The 21052-nt window shown below is 45.5% G+C and overlaps 1 protein-coding gene across 2 annotated transcripts in view; it reads right to left on the reverse strand.

Annotated features, from left to right (window-relative positions):
- Positions 1 to 20118, reverse strand: part of LOC110494769 (rho GTPase-activating protein 40) — a 44484-nt gene extending 24366 nt beyond the window's left edge. Inside the window, exon 1 of one of the 2 annotated variants that reach the window (XM_036950827.1) lies at positions 19989 to 20118. In XM_036950827.1, coding sequence (XP_036806722.1) covers positions 19989 to 20098 — 110 coding nt within the window. In that variant the 5' untranslated portion in view covers positions 20099 to 20118. Of the gene's footprint in view, positions 1 to 4280; positions 4787 to 19988 lie in introns of those variants that run through there. The other variant, XM_036950826.1, reaches the window with a different exon arrangement.
- Between the last annotated feature and the right edge of the window lie 934 nt (positions 20119 to 21052).

The raw sequence follows: 21052 nt of genomic DNA on the forward strand, positions 1-21052 counted from the left end.
AAAAAAATAATAAAAATTCAGAGTTACATCCTTTGACTAATAATTGTGCCAGTCGTTCCAGTCTGCTGTTCATGTGTAGAGCGTTTCAGACGATGAAATGACAGTCTGAAGTGCCTTAATATCCACCTTCTCTTAGTTTTGACTTGGGTCCAAATACCAAAACAGCTATTCTTTTTGCCTCTCACAATGTCTCTTTGTGATTTCCTTTCACAGTTTCTACTGTAGCTTCCTGTAGTTTTGTTTCACAGTTTGTACTGTAGTTTCCTGTAGTTTTATTTCACAGTTTCTACTGTAGTTTCCTGTAGTTTAGTTTGCAATCAGTTATAGTGAGGTGGAAATGTTCCTACTTCTCCTCTTGATAGCCTAGTCAATGACCATTGATAAAACCATCTACTCAGCCCTTTGACATGCTAAACGGGTCCAGCTGAGGCCTCTACAGGGCAGGGTGACTGACCGAGGCCTCTACAGGGCAGGGTGACTGACTGAGGCCTCTACAGGGCAGGGTGACTGACCGAGGCCTCTACAGGGCAGGGTGACTGACCGAGGCCTCTACAGGGCAGGGTGACTGACCGGTATTGCCCATTTCTGTGACCTGTTTAAAAAGCTCCTTAAAACAATGTGGAAATAAACAGATAATCCCTTGATATCAGAACAGGCTCACAGCTTGACAACAGTCAAAACAACCGTTATAAATAAAACAAATAAAACAATACAACAACTGCTATAGAACACATAAAACAACTGTTATAGAACACATAAAACAACTGTTATAGAACACATAAAACAACTGTTATAGAACACATAAAACAACTGTCATAGAACACATAAAACAACTGTTATAGAACACATAAAACAACTGTTATAGAACACATAAAACAACTGTTATAGAACACATAAAACAACTGTTATAGAACACATAAAACAACTGCTATAGAACACATAAAACAACTGCTATAGAACACATAAAACAACTGTTATAGAACACATAAAACAACTGTTATGGAACACATAAAACAACTGCTATAGAACACATAAAACAACTGTTATAGAACACATAAAACAACTGTTATAGAACACATAAAACAACTGTTATAGAACACATAAAACAACTGCTATAGAACACATAAAACAACTGTTATAGAACACATAAAACAACTGTTATAGAACACATAAAACAACTGTTATAGAACACATAAAACAACTGTTATAGAACACATAAAACAACTGTTATAGAACACATAAAACAACTGTTATAGAACACATAAAACAACTGTTATAGAACACATAAAACAACTGTTATAGAACACATAAAACAACTGCTATAGAACACATAAAACAACTGTTATAGAACACATAAAACAACTGCTATAGAACACATAAAACAACTGTTATAGAACACATAAAACAACTGTTATAGAACACATAAAACAACTGCTATAGAACACATAAAACAACTGTTATAGAACACATAAAACAACTGCTATAGAACACATAAAACAACTGTTATAGAACACATAAAACAACTGTTATAGAGCACATAAAACAACTGTTATAGAACACATAAAACAACTGTTATAGAACACATAAAACAACTGTTATATAACACATAAAACAACTGTTATAGAACACATAAAACAACTGCTATAGAACACATAAAACAACTGCTATAGAACACATAAAACAACTGTTATAGAACACATAAAACAACTGTTATAGAACACATAAAACAACTGTTATAGAACACATAAAACAACTGTTATAGAACACATAAAACAACTGCTATAGAACACATAAAACAACTGTTATAGAACACATAAAACAACTGCTATAGAACACATAAAACAACTGCTATAGAACACATAAAACAACTGTTATAGAACACATAAAACAACTGTTATAGAACACATAAAACAACTGTTATAGAACACATAAAACAACTGTTATAGAACACATAAAACAACTGTTATATAACACATAAAACAACTGTTATAGAACACATAAAACAACTGCTATAGAACACATAAAACAACTGCTATAGAACACATAAAACAACTGTTATAGAACACATAAAACAACTGTTATAGAACACATAAAACAACTGTTATAGAACACATAAAACAACTGTTATAGAACACATAAAACAACTGCTATAGAACACATAAAACAACTGTTATAGAACACATAAAACAACTGCTATAGAACACATAAAACAACTGCTATAGAACACATAAAACAACTGTTATAGAACACATAAAACAACTGTTATAGAACACATAAAACAACTGTTATAGAACACATAAAACAACTGTTATAGAACACATAAAACAACTGCTATAGAACACATAAAACAACTGTTATAGAACACATAAAACAACTGTTATAGAACACATAAAACAACTGTTATGGAACACATAAAACAACTGCTATAGAACACATAAAACAACTGCTATAGAACACATAAAACAACTGTTATAGAACACATAAAACAACTGTTATAGAACACATAAAACAACTGTTATAGAACACTTAAAACAACTGCTATAGAACACATAAAACAACTGTTATAGAACACATAAAACAACTGCTATAGAACACATAAAACAACTGTTATAGAACACATAAAACAACTGTTGTAGAACACATAAAACAACTGTTATAGAACACATAAAACAACTGTTATAGAACACATAAAACAACTGCTATAGAACACATAAAACAACTGTTATAGAACACATAAAACAACTGCTATAGAACACATAAAACAACTGTTATAGAACACATAAAACAACTGTTATAGAACACATAAAACAACTGTTATAGAACACATAAAACAACTGTTATAGAACACATAAAACAACTGTTATAGAACACATAAAACAACTGCTATAGAACACATAAAACAACTGTTATAGAACACATAAAACAACTGCTATAGAACACATAAAACAACTGTTATAGAACACATAAAACAACTGTTATAGAACACATAAAACAACTGTTATAGAACACATAAAACAACTGTTATAGAACACATAAAACAACTGTTATAGAACACATAAAACAACTGTTATAGAACACATAAAACAACTGCTATAGAACACATAAAACAACTGTTATAGAACACATAAAACAACTGTTATAGAACACATAAAACAACTGTTATGGAACACATAAAACAACTGTTATAGAACACATAAAACAACTGTTATGGAACACATAAAACAACTGCTATAGAACACATAAAACAACTGCTATAGAACACATAAAACAACTGTTATAGAACACATAAAACAACTGTTATAGAACACATAAAACAACTGTTATAGAACACATAAAACAACTGCTATAGAACACATAAAACAACTGTTATAGAACACATAAAACAACTGCTATAGAACACATAAAACAACTGCTATAGAACACATAAAACAACTGTTATAGAACACATAAAACAACTGCTATAGAACACATAAAACAACTGTTATAGAACACATAAAACAACTGCTATAGAACACATAAAACAACTGTTATAGAACACATAAAACAACTGCTATAGAACACATAAAACAACTGTTATAGAACACATAAAACAACTGCTATAGAACACATGAAACAACTGTTATAGAACACATAAAACAACTGTTATAGAACACATAAAACAACTGTTATAGAACACATAAAACAACTGCTATAGAACACATAAAACAACTGTTATAGAACACATAAAACAACTGTTATAGAACACATAAAACAACTGTTATGGAACACATAAAACAACTGTTATAGAACACATAAAACAACTGCTATAGAACACATAAAACAACTGTTATAGAACACAAACAGAACATATAATATCAAAACAAATGTGTTGTATTTTATGGTATTTAATGGTCACATAACCTTCCAGATGAAATCATAAGAACAGAATCAAGCCTCATAAATCACACAACATCTGCAGCACTGACACGCATGCCCCACAGAACTAAGTCCTACAGACAAAATAGGCTCAGCAATATACATAACCTGGTTCCACAGTCAGTCAGTCAACCATAAGGAAACTACTGTTGATGAATTCTAACCCGTATTGATAGTGAGACAGTACTGTGCCATGGAGTTGGGCATACAGTATGTATAAGGGTTGCATAACTCAAAAAGTCACACATATCTCTCATGAATTACTCTAGTCTGAGTGAAGCCTGTGATCTCAAGTGAAGAGCCTTCCCTAAGTCAGTAGTCAGCAGATCCAGAATCATATAGTCCAGTCCACTGGACCTACATACCTGTCGGCAACGTGGGAGGTTGATTTGGATCCCAGCCTACTGAAGGAGCTGTGGGTGGTTGGGAGCTTCAGCCTGTTCAGCCGCGTGTGGGGTAGAAAATGGCTGGTGGTGCTGGAGATAGGAGCGAGCCTGCACATTACCTCCTCTCTGTTTCCCATTCTGAATCAGTGCTTCAGGGCTTTTACGAGTCCTTAAGTAGCTCTCTTTTGTTTTCCACTCTCTCTAGTCAAAAATAAGATTCTAGTGCTCGAGGGCTTTTAACCGCAGAGTGCACGCTGTGTACATGTATGCAAGGTGACGGATGAAGGAATGTTGTGTTTGTGTGAGGTGACGGATGAAGGAATGCTGTGTGTGTGTGATGGTGGCTAGTCATCAACACCAAGTTGTTCCCTTACTCTGAGGACACACCCTGTAATCCTGGTCTGTGGTTAAATCCTAGATCTGGCCTCCACAACCCACCTGACTGGAGAGGATTAGCAACACTAATACACATTAGTGTATAACACATTTATTTACTTATGGGTGGTCCCTAGACTCAAACCCTCTATTCTGCCACTGCAAGAGCTCAGAAGACTACATATACTGGCATGGCATGGGTCCTGAGATCCTCAAAAGGTTTTACAGCTGCACCATCGAGAGCATCCTGACGGGTTGCATCACTGCCTGGTATGGCAATTGCTCGGCCTCTGACCGCAAGGAGCTACAGAGGGTAGTGCGTACGGCCCAATACATCACCGGGGCCAAGCTTCCTGCCATCCAGGACCTCTACATCAGGCGGTGTCAGATGAAGGCCCTAAAAATGGTCAAATACTCCAGCCACCCCAGTCATAGACTGTTCTCTCTGCCACGCTGCTGCTACTCTGTTATTATCTATGCATAGCCACTTTAATAACTCTACCTACATGTACATAATTACCTCAATTACCTCAACACCGGTGCCCCCGCACATTGACACATTGACTCTGTACCGGTACGCCCTGTATATAGCCTCCACATTGACTCGGTACCGGTACCCCCTGTATATAGCCTCCACATTGACTCTGTACCAGTACCCCCTGTATATAGCCTCCACATTGACTCGGTACCGGTACCCCCTGTATATAGCCTCCACATTAACTCTGTACCAGTACCCCTTGTATATAGCCTCCACATTGACTCGGTACCGGTACCCCCTGTATATAGCCTCCACATTAACTCGGTACCGGTACCCCCTGTATATAGCCTCCACATTAACTCTGTACCGGTACCCCCTGTATATAGTCTCCACATTGACTTTGTACCGATGCCCCCTGTATATAGCCTCCACATTAACGCTGTACTGGTACCCCCTGTATATAGTCTCCACATTGACTCTGTACCGGTATCCCCTGTATATTGTCTCCACATTGACTCTGTACCGGTATCCCCTGTATATAGTCTCCACATTGACTCGGTACCGGTACCACTGTATATAGCCTCCACATTGACTCTGTACCAGTACCCCCTGTATATAGCCTCCACATTGACTCTGTACTGGTACCCCCTATATATAGCCTCCACATTGACTCGGTACCGGTACCCCCTGTATATAGCCTCCACATTGACTCTGTACCAGTACCCCCTGTATATAGCCTCCACATTGACTCTGTACTGGTACCCCCTGTATATAGCCTCCACATTGACTCTGTACCGGTACCCCCTGTATATAGCCTCCACATTGACTCGGTACCGGTACCCCCTGTATATAGCCTCCACATTAACTCGGTACCGGTACCCCCTGTATATAGCCTCCACATTAACTCTGTACCGGTACCCCCTGTATATAGTCTCCACATTGACTTTGTACCGATGCCCCCTGTATATAGCCTCCACATTGACTCTGTACTGGTACCCCCTGTATATAGCCTCCACATTGACTCTGTACCGTAACACCCTGTATATAGCCTCCACATTGACTCTGTACCGTAACACCCTGTATATAGCCTCCACATTAACTCGGTACCGGTACCCCCTGTATATAGTCTCCACATTGACTCTGTACCGGTACCCCCTATATATAGCCTCCACATTGACTCGGTACCGGTACCCCTGTATATAGCCTCCACATTGACTCTGTACCAGTACCCCCTGTATATAGCCTCCACATTGACTCTGTACTGGTACCCCTATATACTATATATAGCCTCCACATTGACTCGGTACCGGTACCCCCTGTATATAGCCTCCACATTGAATCTGTACCAGTACCCCCTGTATATAGCCTCCACATTGACTCTGTACCGGTACCCCCTGTATATAGCCTCCACATTGACTCTGTACCAGTACCCCCTGTATACAGCCTCCACATTGACTCTGTACCAGTACCCCCTGTATATAGTCTCCACATTGACTCGGTACCGGTACCCCCTGTATATAGCCTCCACATTGACTCTGTACCGGTACCCCCTGTATATAGCCTCCACATTGACTCTGTACCAGTACCCCCTGTATATAGCCTCCACATTGACTCTGTACCGGTACCCCCTGTATATAGTCTCCACATTGATTCGGTACCGGTACCCCCTGTATATAGCCTCCACATTGACTCTGTACCGGTACCCCCTGTATATAGCCTCCACATTGACTCTGTACCAGTACCCCCTGTATATAGCCTCCACATTGACTCTGTACTGGTACCCCCCTGTATATAGCCTCCACATTGACTCTGTACCAGTACCCCCTGTATATAGCCTCCACATTGACTCTGTACTGGTACCCCCTGTATATAGCCTCCACATTGACTCTGTACCAGTACCCCCTGTATATAGCCTCCACATTGACTCTGTACCAGTACCCCCTGTATATAGCCTCCACATTGACTCTGTAGCGGTACCCCCTGTATATAGCCTCCACATTGACTCTGTACCGTAACACCCTGTATATAGTCTCCACATTGACTCTGTACCGGTACCCCCTATATATAGCCTCCACATTGACTCGGTACCGGTACCCCCTATATATAGCCTCCACATTGACTCTGTACCGGTACCCCCTGTATATAGCCTCCACATTGACTCTGTACCAGTACCCCCTGTGTATAGCCTCCACATTGACTCGGTACCGGTACCCCCTGTATATAGCCTCCACATTGACTCTGTACCGTAACACCCTGTATATAGCCTCCACATTAACTCGGTACCGGTACCCCCTGTATATAGTCTCCACATTGACTCTGTACCGGTACCCCCTATATATAGCCTCCACATTGACTCGGTACCGGTACCCCCTATATATAGCCTCCACATTGACTCTGTACCGGTACCCCCTGTATATAGCCTCCACATTGACTCTGTACCAGTACCCCCTGTGTATAGCCTCCACATTGACTCGGTACCGGTACCCCCTGTATATAGCCTCCACATTGACTCTTTACCGTAACACCCTGTATATAGCCTCCACATTAACTCGGTACCGGTACCCCCTGTATATAGTCTCCACATTGACTCTGTACCGGTACCCCCTATATATAGCCTCCACATTGACTCGGTACCGGTACCCCCTGTATATAGCCTCCACATTGACTCTGTACCAGTACCCCCTGTATATAGCCTCCACATTGACTCTGTACCAGTACCCCCTGTATACAGCCTCCACATTGACACTGTACCAGTACTCCCTGTATATAGTCTCCACATTGACTCGGTACCGGTACCCCCTGTATATAGCCTCCACATTGACTCTGTACCAGTACCCCCTGTATATAGCCTCCACATTGACTCTGTACTGGTACCCCCCTGTATATAGCCTCCACATTGACTCTGTACCAGTACCCCCTGTATATAGCCTCCACATTGACTCTGTACTGGTACCCCCTGTATATAGCCTCCACATTGACTCTGTACCAGTACCCCCTGTATATAGCCTCCACATTGACTCTGTACCAGTACCCCCTGTATATAGCCTCCACATTGACTCTGTACCAGTACCCCCTGTATATAGCCTCCACATTGACTCTGTACTGGTACCCCTGTATATAGCCTCCACATTGACTCTGTACCGGTACCCCCTGTATATAGCCACCACATTGACTCTGTACCGGTATCCCCTGTATATAGTCTCCACATTGACTCGGTACCGGTACCCCCTGTATATAGCCTCCACATTGACTCTGTAACGGTACCCCCCTGTATATAGCCTCCACATTGACTCTGTACCAGTACCCCCCTGTATATAGCCTCCACATTGACTCTGTACCAGTACCCCCTGTATATAGTCTCCACATTGACTCTGTACCGGTACCCCCTGTATATAGCCTCCACATTGACTCGGTACCGGTACCCCCTGTATATAGTCTCCACATTGACTCGGTACCGGTACCCCCTGTATATAGCCTCCACATTGACTCTGTACCGGTACCCCCTGTATATAGCCTCCACATTGACTCGGTACCGGTACCCCCTGTATATAGCCTCCACATTGACTCGGTACCGGTACCCCCTGTATATAGTCTCCACATTGACTCGGTACCGGTATCCCCTGTATATAGCCTCCACATTGACTCTGTACCAGTACCCCCTGTATATAGCCTCCACATTGACTCGGTACCGGTACCCCCTGTATATAGCCTCCACATTGACTCCATACCGGTACCCCCTGTATATAGCCTCCACATTGACTCTGTACCGGTACCCCCTGTATATAGCCTCCACATTGACTCTGTACCGGTACCCCCAGTATATAGCCTCCACATTGACTCTGTACCAGTACCCCCTGTATATAGCCTCCACATTGACTCGGTACCGGTACCCCCTGTATATAGCCTCCACATTGACTCCATACCGGTACCCCCTGTATATAGCCTCCACATTGACTCTGTACCGGTACCCCCTGTATATAGCCTCCACATTGACTCTGTACCGGTACCCCCTGTATATAGCCTCCACATTGACTCTGTACCAGTACCCCCTGTGTATAGCCTCCACATTGACTCGGTACCGGTACCCCCTGTATATAGCCTCCACATTGACTCTGTACCAGTACCCCCTGTATATAGCCTCCACATTGACTCTGTACCGGTACACCCTGTATATAGCCTCCACATTGACTCTGTACCGGTACACCCTGTATATAGCCTCCACATTGACTCTGTACCAGTACCCCCTGTATATAGCCTCCACATTGACTCTGTACCAGTACCCCCTGTATATAGCCTCCACATTGACTCTGTACCAGTACCCCCTGTATATAGCCTCCACATTGACTCTGTACCAGTACCCCCTGTATATAGCCTCCACATTGACTCTGTACCGGTACCCCCTGTATATAGCCTCCACATTGACTCGGTACCGGTACCCCCTGTATGTAGCCTCCACATTAACTCGGTACCGGTACCCCCTGTATATAGCCTCCACATTAACTCTGTACCGGTACCCCCTGTATATAGTCTCCACATTGACTTTGTACCGATGCCCCCTGTATATAGCCTCCACATTGACTCTGTACTGGTACCCCCTGTATATAGCCTCCACATTGACTCTGTACCGTAACACCCTGTATATAGCCTCCACATTGACTCTGTACCGTAACACCCTGTATATAGCCTCCACATTAACTCGGTACCGGTACCCCCTGTATATAGTCTCCACATTGACTCTGTACCGGTACCCCCTATATATAGCCTCCACATTGACTCGGTACCGGTACCCCTGTATATAGCCTCCACATTGACTCTGTACCAGTACCCCCTGTATATAGCCTCCACATTGACTCTGTACTGGTACCCCTATATACTATATATAGCCTCCACATTGACTCGGTACCGGTACCCCCTGTATATAGCCTCCACATTGAATCTGTACCAGTACCCCCTGTATATAGCCTCCACATTGACTCTGTACCGGTACCCCCTGTATATAGCCTCCACATTGACTCTGTACCAGTACCCCCTGTATACAGCCTCCACATTGACTCTGTACCAGTACCCCCTGTATATAGTCTCCACATTGACTCGGTACCGGTACCCCCTGTATATAGCCTCCACATTGACTCTGTACCGGTACCCCCTGTATATAGCCTCCACATTGACTCTGTACCAGTACCCCCTGTATATAGCCTCCACATTGACTCTGTACCGGTACCCCCTGTATATAGTCTCCACATTGATTCGGTACCGGTACCCCCTGTATATAGCCTCCACATTGACTCTGTACCGGTACCCCCTGTATATAGCCTCCACATTGACTCTGTACCAGTACCCCCTGTATATAGCCTCCACATTGACTCTGTACTGGTACCCCCCTGTATATAGCCTCCACATTGACTCTGTACCAGTACCCCCTGTATATAGCCTCCACATTGACTCTGTACTGGTACCCCCTGTATATAGCCTCCACATTGACTCTGTACCAGTACCCCCTGTATATAGCCTCCACATTGACTCTGTACCAGTACCCCCTGTATATAGCCTCCACATTGACTCTGTAGCGGTACCCCCTGTATATAGCCTCCACATTGACTCTGTACCGTAACACCCTGTATATAGTCTCCACATTGACTCTGTACCGGTACCCCCTGTATATAGCCTCCACATTGACTCGGTACCGGTACCCCCTATATATAGCCTCCACATTGACTCTGTACCGGTACCCCCTGTATATAGCCTCCACATTGACTCTGTACCAGTACCCCCTGTGTATAGCCTCCACATTGACTCGGTACCGGTACCCCCTGTATATAGCCTCCACATTGACTCTGTACCGTAACACCCTGTATATAGCCTCCACATTAACTCGGTACCGGTACCCCCTGTATATAGTCTCCACATTGACTCTGTACCGGTACCCCCTATATATAGCCTCCACATTGACTCGGTACCGGTACCCCCTATATATAGCCTCCACATTGACTCTGTACCGGTACCCCCTGTATATAGCCTCCACATTGACTCTGTACCAGTACCCCCTGTGTATAGCCTCCACATTGACTCGGTACCGGTACCCCCTGTATATAGCCTCCACATTGACTCTGTACCGTAACACCCTGTATATAGCCTCCACATTAACTCGGTACCGGTACCCCCTGTATATAGTCTCCACATTGACTCTGTACCGGTACCCCCTATATATAGCCTCCACATTGACTCGGTACCGGTACCCCCTGTATATAGCCTCCACATTGACTCTGTACCAGTACCCCCTGTATATAGCCTCCACATTGACTCTGTACCAGTACCCCCTGTATACAGCCTCCACATTGACACTGTACCAGTACTCCCTGTATATAGTCTCCACATTGACTCGGTACCGGTACCCCCTGTATATAGCCTCCACATTGACTCTGTACCAGTACCCCCTGTATATAGCCTCCACATTGACTCTGTACTGGTACCCCCCTGTATATAGCCTCCACATTGACTCTGTACCAGTACCCCCTGTATATAGCCTCCACATTGACTCTGTACTGGTACCCCCTGTATATAGCCTCCACATTGACTCTGTACCAGTACCCCCTGTATATAGCCTCCACATTGACTCTGTACCAGTACCCCCTGTATATAGCCTCCACATTGACTCTGTACCAGTACCCCCTGTATATAGCCTCCACATTGACTCTGTACTGGTACCCCTGTATATAGCCTCCACATTGACTCTGTACCGGTACCCCCTGTATATAGCCTCCACATTGACTCTGTAACGGTACCCCCCTGTATATAGCCTCCACATTGACTGTACCAGTACCCCCCTGTATATAGCCTCCACATTGACTCTGTACCAGTACCCCCTGTATATAGTCTCCACATTGACTCTGTACCGGTACCCCCTGTATATAGCCTCCACATTGACTCGGTACCGGTACCCCCTGTATATAGTCTCCACATTGACTCGGTACCGGTACCCCCTGTATATAGCCTCCACATTGACTCTGTACCGGTACCCCCTGTATATAGCCTCCACATTGACTCGGTACCGGTACCCCCTGTATATAGCCTCCACATTGACTCGGTACCGGTACCCCCTGTATATAGTCTCCACATTGACTCGGTACCGGTATCCCCTGTATATAGCCTCCACATTGACTCTGTACCAGTACCCCCTGTATATAGCCTCCACATTGACTCGGTACCGGTACCCCCTGTATATAGCCTCCACATTGACTCCATACCGGTACCCCCTGTATATAGCCTCCACATTGACTCTGTACCGGTACCCCCTGTATATAGCCTCCACATTGACTCTGTACCGGTACCCCCAGTATATAGCCTCCACATTGACTCTGTACCAGTACCCCCTGTATATAGCCTCCACATTGACTCGGTACCGGTACCCCCTGTATATAGCCTCCACATTGACTCCATACCGGTACCCCCTGTATATAGCCTCCACATTGACTCTGTACCGGTACCCCCTGTATATAGCCTCCACATTGACTCTGTACCGGTACCCCCTGTATATAGCCTCCACATTGACTCTGTACCAGTACCCCCTGTGTATAGCCTCCACATTGACTCGGTACCGGTACCCCCTGTATATAGCCTCCACATTGACTCTGTACCAGTACCCCCTGTATATAGCCTCCACATTGACTCTGTACCGGTACACCCTGTATATAGCCTCCACATTGACTCTGTACCGGTACACCCTGTATATAGCCTCCACATTGACTCTGTACCAGTACCCCCTGTATATAGCCTCCACATTGACTCTGTACCAGTACCCCCTGTATATAGCCTCCACATTGACTCTGTACCAGTACCCCCTGTATATAGCCTCCACATTGACTCTGTACCAGTACCCCCTGTATATAGCCTCCACATTGACTCTGTACCAGTACCCCCTGTATATAGCCTCCACATTGACTCTGTACCAGTACCCCCTGTATATAGTCTCCACATTGACTCTGTACCGGTACTCCCTGTATATAACCTCCACATTGACTCTGTACCAGTACCCCCTGTATATAGCCTCCACATTGACTCTGTACCAGTACCCCCTGTATATAGCCTCCACATTGACTCTGTACCAGTACCCCCTGTATATAGCCTCCACATTGACTCTGTACCAGTACCCCCTGTATATAGTCTCCACATTGACTCTGTACCAGTACCACCTGTATATACCCTCCACATTGACTCTGTACCAGTACCCCCTGTATATAGCCTCCACATTGACTCTGTACCAGTACCCCCTGTATATAGCCTCCACATTGACTCGGTACCGGTACCCCCTGTATATAGCCTCCACATTGACTCTGTACCGGTACCCCCTGTATATAGCCTCCACATTGACTCTGTACCGGTACCCCCTGTATATAGCCTCCACATTGACTCTGTACCAGTACCCCCTGTATATAGCCTCCACATTGACTCTGTACCGGTACCCCCTGTATATAGCCTCCACATTGACTCTGTACCAGTACCCCCTGTATATAGCCTCCACATTGACTCCATACCGGTACCCCCTGTATATAGCCTCCACATTGACTCTGTACCAGTACCCCCTGTATATAGCCTCCACATTGACTCGGTACCGGTACCCCCTGTATATAGCCTCCACATTGACTCTGTACCGGTACCCCCTGTATATAGCCTCCACATTGACTCCATACCGGTACCCCCTGTATATAGCCTCCACATTGACTCTGTACCGGTACCCCCTGTATATAGCCTCCACATTGACTCTGTACCGGTACCCCCTGTATATAGCCTCCACATTGACTCTGTACCAGTACCCCCTGTGTATAGCCTCCACATTGACTCGGTACCGGTACCCCCTGTATATAGCCTCCACATTGACTCTGTACCAGTACCCCCTGTATATAGCCTCCACATTGACTCTGTACCGGTACACCCTGTATATAGCCTCCACATTGACTCTGTACCGGTACACCCTGTATATAGCCTCCACATTGACTCTGTACCAGTACCCCCTGTATATAGCCTCCACATTGACTCTGTACCAGTACCCCCTGTATATAGCCTCCACATTGACTCTGTACCAGTACCCCCTGTATATAGCCTCCACATTGACTCTGTACCAGTACCCCCTGTATATAGCCTCCACATTGACTCTGTACCAGTACCCCCTGTATATAGCCTCCACATTGACTCTGTACCAGTACCCCCTGTATATAGTCTCCACATTGACTCTGTACCGGTACTCCCTGTATATAACCTCCACATTGACTCTGTACCAGTACCCCCTGTATATAGCCTCCACATTGACTCTGTACCAGTACCCCCTGTATATAGCCTCCACATTGACTCTGTACCAGTACCCCCTGTATATAGCCTCCACATTGACTCTGTACCAGTACCCCCTGTATATAGTCTCCACATTGACTCTGTACCAGTACCACCTGTATATACCCTCCACATTGACTCTGTACCAGTACCCCCTGTATATAGCCTCCACATTGACTCTGTACCAGTACCCCCTGTATATAGCCTCCACATTGACTCCATACCGGTACCCCCTGTATATAGCCTCCACATTGACTCTGTACCAGTACCCCCTGTATATAGCCTCCACATTGACTCGGTACCGGTACCCCCTGTATATAGCCTCCACATTGACTCTGTACCGGTACCCCCTGTATATAGCCTCCACATTGACTCTGTACCGGTACCCCCTGTATATAGCCTCCACATTGACTCTGTACCAGTACCCCCTGTATATAGCCTCCACATTGACTCTGTACCGGTACCCCCTGTATATAGCCTCCACATTGACTCTGTACCAGTACCCCCTGTATATAGCCTCCACATTGACTCTGTACCGGTACCCCCTGTATATAGCCTCCACATTGACTCTGTACCAGTACCCCCTGTATATAGCCTCCACATTGACTCTGTACCAGTACCCCCTGTATATAGTCTCCACATTGACTCTGTACCAGTACCCCCTGTATATAGCCTCCACATTGACTCCATACCGGTACCCCCTGTATATAGCCTCCACATTGACTCCATACCGGTACCCCCTGTATATAGCCTCCACATTGACTCCATACCGGTACCCCCTGTATATAGCCTCCACATTGACTCTGTATCAGTACCCCCTGTATTTAGCCTCCACATTGACTCCATACCGGTACCCCCTGTATATAGTCTCCACATTGACTCTGTACCGGTACCCCCTGTATATAGCCTCCACATTGACTCTGTACCAGTACCCCCTGTATATAGCCTCCACATTGACTCTGTACCGGTACCCCCTGTATATAGCCTCCACATTGACTCTGTACCAGTACCCCCTGTATATAGCCTCCACATTGACTCTGTACCGGTACCCCCTGTATATAGCCTCCACATTGACTCTGTACCAGTACCCCCTGTATATAGCCTCCACATTGACTCTGTACCAGTACCCCCTGTATATAGTCTCCACATTGACTCTGTACCGTAACACCCTGTATATAGTCTCCACATTGACTCTGTACCGTAACACCCTGTATATAGTCTCCACATTGACTCTGTACCGTAACACCCTGTATATAGCCTCCACATTGACTCTGTACCAGTACCCCCTGTATATAGCCTCCACATTGACTCTGTACCGGTACCCCCTGTATATAGCCTCCACATTGACTCTGTACCGTAACACCCTGTATATAGCCTCCACATTGACTCTGTACCGGTACCCCCTGTATATAGTCTCCACATTGACTCTGTACCGGTACCCCCTGTATATAGTCTCCACATTGACTCTGTACCGTAACACCCTGTATATAGCCTCCACATTGACTCTGTACCAGTACCCCCTGTATATAGTCTCCACATTGACTCTGTACCGGTACCCCCTGTATATAGTCTCCACATTGACTCTGTACCGGTGCCCCCTGTATATAGCCTCCACATTGACTCTGTACCAGTACCCCCTGTATATAGCCTCCACATTGACTCTGTACCGGTACCCCCTGTATATAGCCTCCACATTGACTCCATACCGGTACCCCCTGTATATAGCCTCCACATTGACTCCATACCGGTACCCCCTGTATATAGCCTCCACATTGACTCTGTACCGGTACCCCCTGTATATAGCCTCCACATTGACTCTGTACCAGTACCCCCTGTATATAGCCTCCACATTGACTCCATACCGGTACCCCCTGTATATAGTCTCCACATTGACTCTGTACCGGTACCCCCTGTATATAGCCTCCACATTGACTCTGTACCAGTACCCCCTGTATATAGCCTCCACATTGACTCCATACCGGTACCCCCCGTATATAGTCTCCACATTGACTCTGTACCGGTACCCCCTGTATATAGCCTCCACATTGACTCTGTACTGGTACCCCTGTATATAGCCTCCACATTGACTCTGTACCATAACACCCTGTATATAGCCTCCACATTGACTCCATACCGGTACCCCCTGTATATAGCCTCCACATTGACTCCATACCGGTACCCCCTGTATATAGTCTCCACATTGACTCTGTACCGGTACCCCCTGTATATAGCCTCCACATTGACTCTGTACTGGTACCCCTGTATATAGCCTCCACATTGACTCTGTACCATAACACCCTGTATATAGCCTCCACATTGACTCTGTACCATAACACCCTGTATATAGCCTCCACATTGACTCCATACCGGTACCCCCTGTATATAGTCTCCACATTGACTCTGTACCGGTACCCCCTGTATATAGCCTCCACATTGACTCTGTACTGGTACCCCTGTATATAGCCTCCACATTGACTCTGTACCATAACACCCTGTATATAGCCTCCACATTGACTCTGTACCGGTGCCGGCTGTATTTCGCCCCGTTATTGTTATTATTCTTATTTCTTACTTTTTTTTTGGTATTTTCTTAAAACTGCATTGTTGGTTAAGGGCTTGTAAGTAAGCATTGTCTACACCTGTTGTATTCGGCGCATGGGACAAAGGAAAATGAATTTGATTTGATTTACTGTGTATTCACAGGTGGTGTGATCAAAACACACGTGTTTGTTTTTCACAGCTAAAGACAATCTCAATCAGCATAAATCCCATAAATAAAAAAGTGAGGAAGATAGATGTAGGGAAGGTAAATACCTGGTTATTATTACTCTCAATACCTGTCTGAGGTGACAGGGTTGAGGAAACCAGGGGAACAGGCTTGTCAGCATTACCTACCAGTGACCTCCTTATCTCGTAAACTCTCCTTCTTTCACCCTCTCTGCTCCCCCACCACTAAGTTACCGTGTGATTTGGCAAACCAAAACAGCCAGGCTGAAAGGTGAAAGGGTAATATTATCATGTTATTTTGTGACTTTATCAACAACAGACCAAGTTAAATAAATAAAACATCTCCTTATTGTACGTCAAATGTAGCCTCTATCAGTAAATTCAATATTGTTATTAGATAATGCTGACAGCAGAATCATTATTTCAGGCTAATATGCTACATCAAAATGAAATGACTTGTCAAATGTTCCCGAATACAAGTGAGATGCTTTACAAGCCCTTTCTCAACAATGCAGAGTTAAAAAGTAAGACAAGTTGCTAATAAACATAGAACATAGGAACACAATAGATATCAATAACACTATACAAGGAGTCCATGTGCAGGGGTACGAGGTAGTTGAGGTAATTATGTACATATAGGTAGGGATAAAAGTGACTAGGCGTGTGTGTGTGTGTGTGTGTGTGTGTGTGTGTGTGTGTGTGTGTGTGTGTGTGTGTGTGTGTGTGTGGGTGGGTGGGTGGGTGTGTGTGTGTGTGTGGAATCCATATGCATTTGTGTGTTTTGTGTGTGTGAGAGTATTTAGTGTGTGTGTGTGTGTGTGTGTGTGTGTGTGTGTGTGTGTGTGTGTGTGTGCGTGCGTGCGTGCGTGCATGTGTGCGTGTGCGTGTGCGTGTGTGTGTGTGTGTGTGTGTGTGTGTGTGTGTGTGTGTGTGTGCGCATGTTGGAGTGTCAGTGTAAGTGTGTGAGTAGATTCCAGTGAGTGTGCAGAGAGTCAGTGCAAAAAAGGATCAACTCCAATAGTCCTTGTAGCCATTTCATGAACTGTTCAGCAGTCTTATGGCCTTGGGGTTAGAAATGGTTCAGGAGTATTTTGGTCACAGACTTGTCTCTCCAGTAACACTTGCAGTGCTGTAGCAAAGTGAACAGTCTATGACTTGGGTAGCTGGGGTCTTTGACAATTTTCCTGGTCTTCCTCTGACGCCGCCTGGTATAGAGGTCCTGGATGGCAGGGAGCTCGGCCACAGTGAGTTACTGGACCATCCCCATTACCCTCTGTAGTACAACCAAGCAGTTGCCATACCAAGCCGTGATGCAGCCAGTCAAGTTACTCTCGATGGTGCAGCTGTAGAACTGTTTGAGGATCTCAGGGCCCATGCCAAATCTTTTCATCCTCCAGATGGGGAAGAGGCATTCTTGTGCCTTCATCACGACTGTGTGTGTGTGTGTGTGCGTGGGTGGGTGTATCATGTTAATTCCTCAGTGATGTGGACACCGGGGAACCTGAAGCTCTCGACCCGCTCCACTACAGCCCCGTTGATGTGAATTGGGGCGTGCTCAGCCCTCCGTTTCCTCTAGTCCTCGATCGACTCCTTTGTCCTGCTGACGTTGTGGGAGAGGTTTTTGTCTCTGACCTCCTCCTTATAGGCTGTCTCATGTGTATATTCTTTGACTCAACATTTAATTTACCTTGTAGGCTATTGTTTGGAAGCAGGGAAGTGGTGAAGCAAGCAGTATAGTACACCTGCTTTTATAATCAAATCACCTATTAGAGTTTCCTCGAGGTCTAAAAATAGCCTTTTATTTGACACCAGGATTTTTAAGTGTTGAAAACTGGGCTTAAAGGCAAAGCAGTCAAATAGCTCAGACCAGAATGAATCTCGGTAAGTCACAAGGTTGTCGACCACAGGAATACTCCTGTAGAGATTTCAATAGAAAGAGGAACAGTGAAAGCTAACAGTCTGATCTGATCGGCAGGCTTCCGCGTTTCACCTCACGATTCTGGAATGAAAACAACCCAACAAGCCTAAACCTATTTTTAAACAAAGCTGTAAATGTTCCCGAGCACCACCAACGCCCACAGCACATGGAGGTACAGGAACTATACATACAGTAAAGTTTATGGTCTGAAAACCTTGACAATAACCCTGATAATACTACACAAGTTCATGTCAACGTGCAGTTAGCCTAATTTTACAACCCAGAGTTACCCAATATCAATCAAGTCAAGTTAGAGACTGAATTCATTTGGAATCCTCTGCTGTTGGAGAGAAATCAACAGTTAAGTCATGCAGACCTGAGACAGGGAGACTGGTGACCAGATCACCACAGCACATGGAGAGAAATCAACAGTTAAGTCATGCAGACCTGAGACAGGGAGACTGGTGACCAGATCACCACAACACATGGAGAGAAATCAACAGTTAAGTCATGCAGACCTGAGACAGGGAGACTGGTGACCAGATCACCACAGCACATGGAGAGAAATCAACAGTTAAGTCATGCAGACCTGAGACAGGGAGACTGGTGACCAGATCACCACAGCACATGGAGAGAAAGAAGGAAGTGGATTGAAGCTCAGTAAAGGAAAGTGCTGATGTGTCTGCTCTGACTGGTTGTGAGTTGACAACATATTATCAATCAATACTCCAAAAATGTGTCTTATTCCAAGTGCTCAATGAATTGTACTACTGAGTAAAAATGACATAATGGTAGAAATCGTGATCCATTCATTCAGAAATGATAAATGGTTGAGGTTAGTGCCTATAAGGGCAGAGTATAAGCTTACCTGGCCTTGGATCTGGGTGGTCCATTGGCTTTACCTGAGCCTTGCTGCCTGGCCCGAGATGCACTTCTCCATAACGGCATCCTGCCTGTCGTCTCCTCTCTCTCCCCCATGCAGCCTGCTGCTGTTTGCTAGTAGGAGAAAACAGCAGCTGCCCCGAACCTTCCCCGCTTGCTCTGCTCTGCAAGCTGCTTCCTTATAATCTCCTCAGGCAGTAAACACAATACAGTCAGAAAGGAAGTAAGGACTGTTTCATTGGTCTTACTTTGTTAGTGGGACGTCACACTGTCTGTTGCATCCTGAGGCAGGAAAGGACTGGAGAAGGTCGACAACCTGGGGGCCTGGGTAAAGTAGGGGCTGGGGGACAGGGGGAAGTAGGACTGGGGGAAGTAGGACTGGGGGAAGTAGCTCTGAGGGAAGTAGGTCTAGGTGACTGGGGGAAGTAGGTCTGGGGGGCTGGGGGAAGTAGGACTGGGGGAAGTAGGACTGGGGGACTGGGGGAAGTAGGACTGGGGGAAGTAGGCCTGTGGGTGCAGGGGGAAGTAGGACTGGGGGCTGGGGGAAGTAGGACTGGGGGTAGTAGGCCTGTGGGTGCAGGGGGAAGTAGGACTGGGGGAAGTAGGCCTGGGGTGCTGGGGGAAGTAGGACTGGGGGAAGTAGGCCTGTGGGTGCTGGGGGAGTAGGACTGTAGGGTTGGGGGAAGTAGGACTGGGGGAAGTAGGACTGGGGTGCTGGGGGAAGTAGGACTGGGGGAAGTAGGACTGGGGTGCTGGGGGAAGTAGGACTGGGGTGCTGGGGGAAGTAGGACTGGGGGAAGTAGGCCTGTGGGTGCAGGGGGAAGTAGGACTGGGGGAAGTAGGACTGGGCTGCTGGGGGAAGTAGGACTGGGGGAAGTAGGCCTGTGGGTGCAGGGGAAAGTAGGACTGGGGGAAGTAGGACTGTGGGTGCTGGGGGAAGTAGGACTGTAGGTGCTGGGGGAAGTAGGACTGTGGGTGCAGGGGGAAGCAGGACTGTGGGTGCAGGGGGAAGTAGGACTGTGGGCGCTGGGGGAAGTAGGACTGTGGTAA

This window comes from Oncorhynchus mykiss, chromosome 17, assembly GCF_013265735.2.
Source record: "Oncorhynchus mykiss isolate Arlee chromosome 17, USDA_OmykA_1.1, whole genome shotgun sequence".
In the NCBI taxonomy this organism is placed as follows: domain Eukaryota; kingdom Metazoa; phylum Chordata; class Actinopteri; order Salmoniformes; family Salmonidae; genus Oncorhynchus; species Oncorhynchus mykiss.